We start from the raw sequence: 13,615 nt of genomic DNA on the forward strand, positions 1-13,615 counted from the left end.
AATACGAACGACTACAAACTACGTAATTAGAGAAAACTGACGTATGCTACATCGCGCTATCAGAGTTTTCAATGTGAATAAGTATATATACAAGATCCTGACAACAGTCGTCGGGGCGTTAGCCCACCAGACACAACACCCGTCTGGTTGGAGGATCCTCCCTTTTCAATGATTGATGAGGAATTCCATCACCATGTTCCTCATACTTCCAAACTTTATTTTTAGTCCGAGTATATAAATATTTATTTTTAAGTTATTCGTAATATAATCTATAGGTATATATAAAACTCGTGTCACGCTGTTTTTCCGGGCTAATGTCCGAAGCTACTCGACCGATTTTTTTGAAATTTTGCACACTTATGTTACATAATTCAACTTAAAATATAGGCTGTATATAACTTCAATGACCTGACTACATTATTTTTATATTTACGGATGATTTCATACCCATTTATGATTACAAGAAATACCGAAGCTTAATTCGGATAAATCCGAGAGTAACGTTGTGTATAAATTAATAAGAGGTAAGACCACATGCTGCTCAGACGTATACCGCGTCACTTGCACACAAATCAATATTTAAATTTACATATTTATAGTAAGTGCACAACTGCACACATAAGCGGCGTGTCAAGATAAGTTGAACGATCTATATCTCCTCTTGAACTTCATAACCAAACATACACAATTCCAAACCATATAATGATACATATATAATATAACTATCTTACTGAATATTGAGTAATAATTACGGTATAAAAATATTTCGAAAAATTATTTTGCTAAGCTAAAACTGGACATCTATGTATAAAATGTCATATTTTGTAAGGATTTCTAAGATGTTACCAATCAAGAATTTAAATATTAATTTTTATAAATAATGTTTTATAGTTTTTGTAAATGGAATTCAATAAAAAAGCTCTTCAGTTTTGTACTAGTTTAATCTTACCATTTTAACATCAATATACACAACGAGACATTGCGTTAAATTTTCAGAAAATAATTATTCAATAAAAAAAGTAAATATAATTGTACGAATAAATTAATTATGTACCTTAAAATATCAATGGCATAACAGATCTTTCGTAAACATTTCGTTAGCGTTTATATGCTTATAACTTATGATCTATAAATACTATTACGTACCTATTTATTACGTCGACATTAAAGTACGAAATAGTTCACAATCTTAACATAAGAAGAAACAATAAAAGTATATGGTCAGCCTAACGGTAACACAATTGTTTCAAAATAATGATCAACATTCGAATGATTTTTTTTTTTTTTTTAAATTAAAGGCGGCCACTTTTTATACCAAGAATATTTAAAAAAATAATAATAATTTAAATATGAGTAGTTTTACTGTTACAATAAGTACGCACATATGTAAATTCAATACGCAATAATAATTATGTTACTATTATAACATGAATTGATTCAAAATAATAAGGAAACCTTAAATTAAAATAAAACTTAATTATAATTATCGATTTCCCATAATGGCACTCGTTTGACTACTAAACATTAATATACATAATATATATTAAAGCTGGGCAAGAATAAGCTTTCGTTTGAAATGATATGCGTGTAACAATTTCCATGCCAAATAAATCCACTGAAGGCAATGTTCGCCTTTAACCAATAAGAATAGATACATACTAGTTTATTGTAATGGATACCCAATTATCCTGAATTTATTTGAATAGAATTATCGAATAACGATTTACACAACATAGATAACATAATATTTTAACTAGAATTCCTCGGTCGGATCTTCGGCATCGGCCAGTTTAACGAGACCTATGAAACTCTTCTCGGGTTGCATGAGGGAGTGTCTATCTCCACCGGTGTTCCTCACGGCGAGTCTGTCGCCCGCTTTCAGGAAGAGAGCGGAAGCAGAAAAGCAGGAGTTTGGTTTGTCTTGCGGTTCAACAGAGTGAGAGGATTGCGCGCATTGCAGGAGTGTCTCCCTTTCGTCCATGTACGCGTTTGTGCGGTGTAAGACCCAAGATATTATGTCGTGGCTGTCCAAATAGTAAATCTGAAAATAATAGTGGACTTTATTAAAGATAAACAGTTATAATACTAAGTAATCTATTAACATTGAATTTAATTCTTTCGCAAGCTATAATAATCCAGTGTAGTTTCGTTTATTAGCATGACATTTAGTTAATATAGGCCAAACGATTTTGATTGTGATTAAGTTGACGTAAAAGAGGTATACATATCTACTAATATATGCTTTAAATATGTCGACAAAACATGGTATATTATAAAGGATTACAGTACCTGAACATATACGAGGTATATTCCAGTGTGGTGCACGTGTATGTGTCCGTTGCGCGTGAGAGTGGGGCGAGGGTGTGGTGAAGCAATCGTCCACGGAGCGGGGTACCACACGTCGTGCGGAGCGCCGTGCGCTACACGGACTAGACCGTTTCCTGCACGAATCATTGTCATGTTATCTCTATACTCGTATGTGTTTTATCGAGGTATTCAGAACGGGATGAGTTAGAAAGAATATTTATTAAATTCAATCACAATAATCCTGATCAATTAATACGGAAAACTATTGGAAATACCGAAATTTGAACATTTATTTTTAATAAGTTTTTACGATTATGTTATAACCGATAAGGAAATCATTCGTCTTAGAGCAAAACACTAGAAATTCGGTTTTTGAATTATAAGAACAATCCTGTAACTCTCTCCTTAACGAAATTCACGCTTCAAGGCATATTAGTACTATAATAATTAATATTCGTAATGGAATATTATCCTAATAAATATAAAGGTGTTTTGTTCTGTTTGGCGTAAATTAAATCAGACGATGATTATGTTTGAGAATTGGAAGAGCCCATAAATATCTTTTAGACAAGGTAATTTGTGATTTTCATGGGAAGTTCAAAATAGGCCAACGCCACTGGTTTTCAAATGTACATTTTGTTCTTAGACTTTCTACTGAAATCTTTCTCTACACCAGAAGTAAGATTGTGGGCCAGGACAGAAGTCGTTTTAAGCTGTAACAGGAGCTTGCATACTACATTAGAAGTATTTTCACTTAACATTCGACAAGATTTATTTACATCTTTCTGCCTGTTTTAATACTTATTTCAAAAATAAATTTAATTACTTTAGTAATAGGAGATTACAAACTATTATTTACCTTTACATGCTGTGTGGTTACGGCAGTAAAAAATATAGCCACCCCTTCTCTTCCCGTGGGTGTCGTAAGAGCCGATTAAGGGATAACACAGTTCCATTACCACCTTGGAACTTAAAAAGCGGACCGATGGCGGGATAGTCATCCAACTGCTGAAAATCCGGCTTTGAAATACACAGGCCGATGACGGGCAGCAGCGTCTTCGGTGTGACAAAGCCAGCCCTGCGGTCACCAACTCACCTGCCTGCAAAGCGTGGTGACTATGGGCAGCACACGTGAGTTCACGCCATTTTTGGCGCAAACTTGTGGAGGCCTATGTCCGCAGTAGACTGCGATAGGCTGAAGTGATTTACCTTTAAAGTTTTCATGAATTTCGGTGCTCAGATGTGACGTGTTGCCGTGAAAGTGAGCGGCTATGAAGGGTCTCCTTTGACCGTCCTGTAAATAAAGGACCTTAAATAAATTCAACATTTTATAATAATCAAGGATTTATTACTGAGAGCCCTAGCCTTTACGTTAACACGTCACGTAGTAGCTGTGTCATTACGACGTTTAAGCAAGGTATTATAGTTCAGTAGCTGAGACTATATTGTATACAACAGTCTTAATCTCTATTACAATAAAAATAATACATTTTTTTTATTTAAGCGACTTGTTTTATTTTTAAGTAAATAAAATGTGTTATTTCCGGATTCTTAATAATATAATTAAAAATAAAAATGTTTTCACTGTGAAAATTTAAATCTAGGATAGATATTGAAAAAGGAATTTATCCTTTTTGAATTTAAAATTGATATTTAAGCAATCGATTTTGTTCCACCAATCGACTAATCGATCTTTAGGACTCTAATTAAATCGTGATTTTCAATAAAAGTAGTCAATGGTATTGCGATCGTTCAGCTGGTACATAGATATGCATTAACTTATTACGTTTAATTAATTTAAAAAATTAATAAAAAATCTATAAATCTACTTCGTTACTCTTACCTCAGAATCACTGTTCCTGGCGGTTCTTGTTACTTTGTGAAGCGGTGGAGGGTTGCTTGGGTTGAACTTTTTCGTCTTTCGTCTGGTGAATATAAATATTACATAAATAAGTTATTCTATTTTTTTTTTGTCGCAACAGAAATGCGAAAAGAAAGAAAGTTGTAGTATCGAGTTTGTTTTTATATAATTTTTAGGATGACGTCTGCCGGATTTATTTTGCATAGGTATTAAAATCCGTGCTAATATTCTTATTATAGCGGTGATTTACAAATAACTGTCTGTCTGATGTATTAAAACAAAAAAAAAAAATCTACACAAATAAATAAAATTGGAGTGTCTGTTTGTAATATTAAAATAATGTCTTTTTACTAAATTCATATGTATGCACACGGTACATATACCAAAAAAACGTTTGTTATAATTTTTGTCTCTCTGTCTGTCTGTCTGTCTGTTTGTTCCGGCTAATCTTTGAAACGGCTGGACCAATTTTGACGAGATTTTCACTGGAAGATAATAAGGATGATGTAATAAGGAGTAACTAAACCTACTTTAATTTTAATAATAATAATAATAATTACTTTATTTGTTAAACACACTGATCCTAACATACACAATACATACATATACATATAACATCATACAATATTTGAGAAATAAAAAAATAAAATAAAAAATAATCAATAAAAGAAGATAGTAGCGCGGCAACAGTGTGTTTCACAAAAAGGTGGGACCTCAGCTATATTCAGGACTAAAAGCCTTGACACTGGTTTTCTGGACCACCATTAGTTTTCCCATTTTTGCGGCAATAACAAAAAGAATAATAATAATAAAAATAATAATAAACTTTTTTTTGTTAAATTCCACGCGGACGAAGTCGCTGGCACAGCTAGTATATAAATAAACAGATAATAAAAGATTAAGGTGATACATATAAAATGGAGAGGGTAGGTGCTACTGAGCCACGATAAACGTTGACTTCATATATAGTGTAAAATAAAAATATATACCAGTGACTTTTAATATTAAGAATAAGTGCAGTGGAACTATAAGCAAGTGACTATCGAAAGGCATTGTGGGCAAGGACCAAAAACAGTGAATAACAAATCATTATACGTGAAAAACAATTAGTGAATAATATTTCAAAACTGAACTATTTAGCAACATTTCCTACATTAAATTGTTAACAGTGGTCTACAAAAAGATAAAAAATGTGCAAAAATTAAAACACACATTATTCAAATATAAAACTTGCAGAAAACAATTAAATATATGCATAATTTCTAGTTTGATCAATAAAATGAGCGCCATCTAGAGAAAATACTTGAAAATACTACTATAACTATATAGCTTGTCACTTACCAAACAGCTTCTAGTACCTAGTTAGAGCAACAGAGGGCAGCGCAAGTATCAAAACAACATTAAAAATAATCACAATATTATATTACCGCAAAACATAACCGATAATCATGGAAGAAGTTTTAGATATGCTCAGAAAAATTCAAAATGAATTAAATGAACAAAAAGCAACAATTTTACAGTCAGCTGATAAAGTTACGGAACAAGTTACGCAAAATATAAACTGCTCATTGGAGGAAAAGTTCAAAACAATAGATGTAAAATACGAAAATCTCAAAGAGAAGCTGGAAAACCAAGAAAAAAGATTATACTTCCTAGAAAAACAATCAAGACAGAGAAACATCGTAATTTTTGGTTTAGCGGAAACTGAAACATCATATGCAAATTTAGAAAAAACCGTTTTAGGTTTCATAAATCAATATTTCTCTTTAGGCCTAGAATACAGAGATATACAAGAAACTAGGAGAATAGGGAAGAAAGGAGAAAAACCCCGGCCTATTATTGTAACTTTTACTACATTGGGCACAAAAATAGAAATCTTTAAAAAGAAGAGTTTATTAAAAGATACCACTTACTATATAAAAGAAGACTTTCGCACAGCATATTTTAGAAAAAAGAAGGGAACTGCAAGAGCAAGTTAAATTAGAAAAAGAGAAAGGAAACTCTGCCACTATCAAGTACGACAAACTGATAATACATCACAAAAATGCAAATTCACCAAGCAACAAGAAAAGAACTCTATCGATATCACCAAACCACAATGATCTTACGCAACCAGAGCCAAGGGCACAGGCTAATAAAAAGAACAAAACTCAAACAGGACTACAAAGATCATCGAGTTTATCAGAGGGAGTTATTAAACCAGGAATACTTAGTTTCCTAACCCCCAAAAACCAAATCACTAACAACCAAAAGGCCAACCCAACAAACGATCAAACAAACAAAAATAATGAACAGTAGCAATTACCGCCCTCTCTCACGGAAAACGTATTACAAATAAAAACTAAGACTAAGCCATATCTTCCAAGCCGGCTGGTCACCGTGGAAGATTACGACCAAAACCCTCCAGAGGAAACACTAGCAGGTTCTTCGTACACTGTAAAAAACAATTATCATAACAACCTATATATAACAACTTACAATGTCAAAACCCTATCGACTTATTCACGTCTACTGGAACTATTAGAATCTTTAAAAAACGTAAAATACGATATTATTGGTCTCTCAGAAGTCAGAAAACTCGGCAACAAAATAGAGGAACACGATGAATTTATCTTCTATTACATCGGAGAAACGCCAGGATTATATGGAGTAGGCTTCATTATCAAAAAACAATTAAAAAAATACATAAAAAGTTTCAAGGGATTGTCAGAAAGAGTAGCGATGATAAGAATGCATATCAACAATTTGGACTTAAGCATCATTCAAGCTTACGCCCCAACAGAAGCCTCGATGGAAGAAGAAATAGAGCTTTTCTACAGTACTGTCGACAGAGCCATAGAACTCTCAGGGAATAATATAATAGTGATGGGTGACTTTAATGCCAAAATTGGTCTAACCGAACCAAACAAAACTATCATGGGAAACTACGGCTATGGCAATAGAAACTCTAGGGGAACTAGACTCATTGAGTTCGCGTACGAGAATAATCTAGCCATTATGAACACTTTTTTCAAAAAGAACAACAGACAGAGATGGACTTGGAGATCACCTGATGGTAAAACAAGAAACGAAATAGACTACATCTTAACAAACCTACCGAGAAATGTAGACAATATACAAGTTCTAAACATCACTTACCCTTCGGACCATAGACCTGTTAGGGCAGCGCTCAATATACTTTCAAGATCAAAAAATCGTATCAAGTTTGGTAAATGTCCCAGATCTCAGTTAAGAAACGAAGAGGAAGTGAAAACCTACATTGAATCACTAAAAAACTGCTCAGCAAATCTACTCGACTACTGGAATGAAAACGACACCGTCCAGAATTGCTACGATAAAATAACAAACGCAATAGACATTAGCCTAAAAAAATCATACGAGCTAGCATCTAGCACAAAGGCAAAGAAAAACCAAATAATTTCAGCACAAACAAAGGCACTAATCGGCAGAAGACAAGAAATACAAAAGACAAAACCAAAATCTAGGGCTATGAAAAACGAATTAAAAGCACTTTATAAGATGATAAGTAAAAGAATAAACCAAGACTATAAGGTACACCGCACACAAACCATCGAAAAATGTCTTCAAGCCACAGGGAGCGCCAAGAAAGCGTACAAGGAATTGAGAACACACAAATCATGGATTGAAGAGTTAAAGGACAAATCTAAAAGCACACAAAATAGAACGGAAATACTCAAAATAGCAACAGATTTCTATAAAAACCTTTATAGCTCGCCAAATCTACCAGCATATAACTTACCAAGTAGTAGTACAAATGAGATAAAAGCAACCGTTGGTGAAGACGAAGTGGCCAAACGAATTAAAGCACTAAAGACAGATAAAAGCCCAGGACCCGACAAAATCACCAACGAGGCTATAAAAATAGGATATATGTATCTAGTTGGACCTCTAACTCGACTATTCAACATGATATTGAATTGTAAAAACACTCCACGTCAATGGTCAGAGTCGGAAATAGTTTTGCTCTACAAAAAAGGAGACCCACAGAATATTAGTAATTATAGACCGATAAGTCTGCTACCTTCACTATACAAACTTTTTTCCTCCATAATAGAGAAAAAAATAAAAGAAACCACAGAAAAATTCCAACCAATAGAACAGGCGGGCTTCAGACGAGGATTTTCCACAGTTGACCATATACACTCGCTAGAGATGTTAATAGAAAAATTCCAAGAGTTTAACAGACCACTCTATGTTGTCTTTATTGATTACCAAAAAGCCTTCGACACTCTACATCACTCATCGATTTGGGAAGCTCTAATATCTCAAGACGTGGCATTGGATTATATACAAGTCCTAAAAAACATTTATGACAATAGTATTAGCAGAGTGAAGTTGGAGACCACTGGGCCACTCATACAAATAAAAAGAGGTGTTAGGCAAGGAGACCCAGTCTCACCAACAATCTTTATAGCGGTGCTAGAGTCCATCATCCGCAAACTAAACTGGGAGAAAGTCGGGATAAACATAAACGGATGTTATTTGAGTCACCTAAGATTTGCTGACGATATAGTTCTGCTATCAGGAAGCACAAACCAACTACAGCTAATGATAAACTCTCTACAAGAAGAAAGTTGTAAAGTAGGCCTAGAAATCAACTTTAATAAAACGAATGTCATGACAAACCATAAAAAAACACCTATATATTTAAAACATCTGCCTCTATCCTATGTTGATACCTACATTTACCTGGGTAAACAAATTTCATTTAATCAACACAACAACGAACTTGAAGTAGAGAGAAGAGTCAATATCACTTGGAAAAAGTTCTGGAGCCTAAAGGAAATTTTAAAAAGCGACTTGCCCATAAGGTTGAAGAGTAGAGTCATGAACAACTGTCTACTCCCCTCACTAACATACGCCTGTCAGACCTGGAAATTTACTAGGAAAATAAAAAATATGATAATAACAAGTCAAAGAAGTATGGAAAGAAGCATTATGAAGATTAGGAAGATCCAAAGAATCCGCCACACTGCCATAAGACAGAAAAGCAAAGTCATCGACGCTCTCAGTTACTCACAGAAGCTGAAATGGCGATGGGCCGGACATGTAGCCAGACTTACTGACAGTCGCTGGACCAAAAGGACTACATCATGGTTGGGACCATCGGGCCAAAGAAAAAGGGGTAGACCAATAGCACGCTGGGCAGACGACATTACAAAAATAGCTGGTAATCAATGGATGCAGGTAGCAGGGGATAGAGAATATTGGTCATCTCTGGAGGAGGCCTTTACCCTCCGTTGAGAGGGGTTCTTGCTTTTGTACATTTACATCCAAAATTCAATTTAGAATATTCACATAATTTATTAAAGCACTTTTAAAGACTTTTTTATTTTTTTATTTTATGTTTATAGCATTGTTTAAAATTAATTTTGTATGCACGCTGTCTTTTTAAATTGTAAATATTTACTGTAATGCAGGAAATAAAAGGCTTTTTTATTTTTATTTTATTTATATAAAATGGAACCAGGTTGCAGAGTTATAAAATAAATATATTTCTAAAATAAAAGTAGCCTACTTTACTCCTTATTGTATCAGCTATTTGCCAGTGAAAGTCCTGTCAAAATAGATCCAGCCGTTTCAGAGATTAGCTGGAACAAACAGACAGACAGACCGACAAAAAATGTAAAAAATGTCATTTTGGTACATGTATCGTGTATCCATCCATATGCATTTAGTAAAAAGCGGTTATTTTAATATTACAAACAGACACTCCAAATTTATTTATATAACTATATATAGAAAAAATATATAAAAATCTTCAAACATATTAGCTATACTATAATTAAAAAACTTAAAGCTTCATTCATTCTAAAACTCTATTTTTACGAGATTAAAACTTGGAAAACATAGCAAAACTTGGGATGCTAAAGACTTTTTAATTACATTTTGGTAAGTGTCACCTTAAGGTAATTAATTACAGTCTCAGTTCAGCTGAAAATTTTGAGTAAGAAGAAAAATTCTAATGCGGTGGTCAGGAAATCAACATATTAAGTAACATCGTACCACTGCAAATGACAATACGAATGGATCATGATTATAATCCTATCTGCGTAATTTTTTGCGAAATTTCCATCAAAAGAAGCGTCAGAGGTTTCTTATATACTATTAGGGTAGCACGAAACAAACTAGATTAAAAGTTGAATAAAAACTGAAACCGAACTTAGACGAGATCGTTAGACTCAATTTCATTCTATTTGATTTGGTGCTTTTCACCCCAAAATTTCCGCAGATTTTTACTTCTCCATCCACCGTGGTAATAAGCCAATAAAATAATGAAATATTTATTTTTGTATGAGATATATCTTATACTAACTGGACCCGCGGTTTCATCCGCATTGATTTGAGGAATAAAATAGCCTCCCTTCTTCTCGAGCATGCCTAAAATTCCTTTTTACCCGACTGCCAAGGAAGGGTTATGTTTTTTTAAATAATTTAATTTTTTTAGTTATGGATGCTGTGTGGTTACGGCAGTAAGAATATAGCCACCCCGGGAAGACTCCCGTGGGTGTCGTAAGAGGCGACTAAGGGATAAGACAGTTCCACTACCACCTTGGAATTTAAAAAGGCGACCGATGGCGGGAAAACCATCCAACTGCTGGCTTTGAAATACACAGGCCGAAGACGGGCAGCAGCGTCTTCGATGCGACAAAGCCAGCCCTGCGTCACCAACCCGCCTGCCCATCGTGGTGACTATGGGCAAAACACACGAGTTCACGCTATTTTTGGCACGAACTTTTGGAATCCTATGCCTAGCAGTGGACTGTATTAGGCTGAAGGGAGGTGAGGGAGGGAGTTATGGATGCCGGTGGCGCAAGCAATTATGTATATAATGATATATTATTTAAGTGGAGTAATTGTGAGGTTTTCCTAAAAAGGGAGGCAAACATCTTAACCTTAGCGTATTAATATATACTAGCAATACCCGTGCGAATAATTCGCATTTCAATATTTTAATAATTAATTAATTTACAAAAACATAAGTAATACTATTTTTTTTGTTGTAGATGCCGGTAGAGCAAGCAATTATTTATAAAATGATATATAATTTATGTGGAGTAATTGTGAGGTTTTTTCTAAAACGGGAGCTAAACAACCCTAGCGTACCTTAAACCTAGTAAACCTTAGCGTATTAATATAATGAATAACCTGACTAGAAAAAAGGTCAGGCTCAACCAGATCATGTATCTGGACCGGATACAATGAGGCATGCCGGATCCGGCAAGCTCTATCAGGACCAGGTCTGGTCCAGACAAGGACAGCCTGAAATTGACGCTTTATAATCGTATACCAACAGTAAATTCTAGAATACTATTATACCTGTATCTTACGTAAATAGCTTAAAGCACCGCAAAGCTCTCAGCGTCACTGCTCATCATGTTTCACACAAATTCACTTCCCATAGTTTTGTATACCGCGCGCCTTATATTTTTACATGCTGTTTTTTTATTGTTGGCTTCACCTGTATGTTTGTATCTATCATACAAATGTTTGTAACCAACTCCTTTGGACTTCATTTTAAACCACTTTAAACGTTCAGATTTCATTGAAACGAAGTTGAATTATCGAGGACCTATGACAATATACAAATTTGAAAAGCTTATTCCTTTTTAGTTTGGTTTATTTATAAAAGCGTGTTTTTTTTTAAGTATTATTTATTATTTTATCAGAAAGTGAATTCCAATAAAATAGACCAATCATAACTACTCGACTAGAAAAAAGGTCAGGCTCAACCAGATCATGTATCTGGACCGGATCAGGATAGAATGAAGCATGCCAGATCCGGCAAACTTTATCAGGACCAGGTCTGGTCCAGATCAGGATAGCCTGATGTAAAATATAATCAAGCATGGTAAGGCATACTGGATCAGGACCCGGTCCGGTCCAGATCAGGATAGTCTGATGTAAAATATAATCAAGTATGGTAAGCATACTGGATCAGGACCCGGTCCGGTCCAGATCAGGGTAGCCTGATGTAAAATGATTTCAAGTATGGTAAGGCATACTGGATCAGGACTCGGTCCGGTCCAGATCAGTATAGCCTGAAAGAAATTACGCGAACTGAGCCTGAATCGCGCTATTAATGTTTTTAAGCGAATTTAGTATATATACAGTTATCAGGACTGTCTAGCAGGGAGTCCATTTCTACGCAGTGGATCAGTCGTTAGTAATAGGAAATAGTTAATTATTAGTTAATTATAAGAAGTTAATAAATGAAATTTAATTAATAATAATTAATTAATAACAAAAATAAATATAAATAATTAATATTAATATTTAAAGTAAAAACATAAATAAATAATACATTGGAACAAATAAACGGAAATAAATATCATAATAATTATGTTAAGTAACATATTTATAATACCAATTCGCTTTTTTTTTTTGTTAAACAATTTTTTCAAGAATATACATTCGTGTTTTTTAAAAGGACCGGACCGAACCGGCTGATCAGGATGAGATGAGATTTCCTGATCTGGACCCGATCAGGAAATCTCATCTCATCCTGATCAGGTCCAGACCAATCATCTGCGTTACATGCCTTATCTAGTCCTGATCAGGCATGCCTGGTCCGGTCCTTCTAAGGAAGACGAAAAAATTTCTACTCGGGTTAATGGCGATAATCCTTAATTCTAGAGAGATATTTTTCTAACTAAATAAAATATTGTCGTTCGTCTTTAAATAATTAATGTCACAAAGATTGAACAATAATCTATTTTTCAATTAAGCCAGACATTGTTGTTTATACTTGAAAATGAAATTATTACAACAATGCTACAACAACAATTTAATGATATTATTTACGACGTCGACTTTTTGTTATTGAAATCCTTCTTCTTAAACCGAAATAATTCCAACAGCGGGACATTGACAGATTTATGCAGCACAATAAAAAAAAATATTACAGGTATTTTTTTCTACATTTAAAATGACAATAACTTTCTAAAGTTCAATGTACGATATTCATATTGAAGCCATAAAATTTCACATTTTCTCCTCATATTACACGGATTCTATAATTTAACACCCAAACCGCATGATGTTTTGTTAATGATTTTACTACGATACTGCTAACGCATATATCAGTATAAGATGCATATGAAATTTAATACACGTGTTATGATCAAAAACAAAAGAGTAAAGCCAGTGTTACATAACAGGCGTGTTATATTAGTGCTTGAAGACTCTCGTATTGATTTCGTCGCGACTCGTCGCATTATATTACGGGTCCTGTGTCCGTGATATTAAATTCACCATCGAGTTGAGGCACGTTGAAAAGAATTTATATTATTATTGCTAGCGTTATACTTGGCTAATGCTTCTTGCTATTATAGTAAAATGAAATTGCTTTTATCTATACTTTAGGTTCCATAATGTTATTATTAAAGTTTAGTAATAAGCTGTTCGCTATTTTTAACCGACTTC

At 34.1% G+C, this 13,615-nt stretch overlaps 1 protein-coding gene across 1 annotated transcript in view; it reads right to left on the bottom strand.

Moving 5' to 3' along the window:
• Positions 1–922: 922 nt before the first annotated feature.
• Positions 923–13,615, bottom strand: part of LOC123657816 (protein eiger) — a 52,062-nt gene continuing 39,369 nt past the window's right edge. Inside the window, exons 5-8 of the mRNA XM_045593328.1 lie at positions 4,151–4,232; positions 3,517–3,601; positions 2,290–2,441; positions 923–2,041 (exon numbers count right to left, since the gene is read on the bottom strand). Coding sequence (XP_045449284.1) covers positions 1,754–2,041; positions 2,290–2,441; positions 3,517–3,601; positions 4,151–4,232 — 607 coding nt within the window. The 3' untranslated portion in view covers positions 923–1,753. The remainder of the gene's footprint in view (positions 2,042–2,289; positions 2,442–3,516; positions 3,602–4,150; positions 4,233–13,615) is intronic.

The sequence above is a fragment of the Melitaea cinxia genome, chromosome 1, assembly GCF_905220565.1.
Source record: "Melitaea cinxia chromosome 1, ilMelCinx1.1, whole genome shotgun sequence".
NCBI lineage: Eukaryota > Metazoa > Arthropoda > Insecta > Lepidoptera > Nymphalidae > Melitaea > Melitaea cinxia.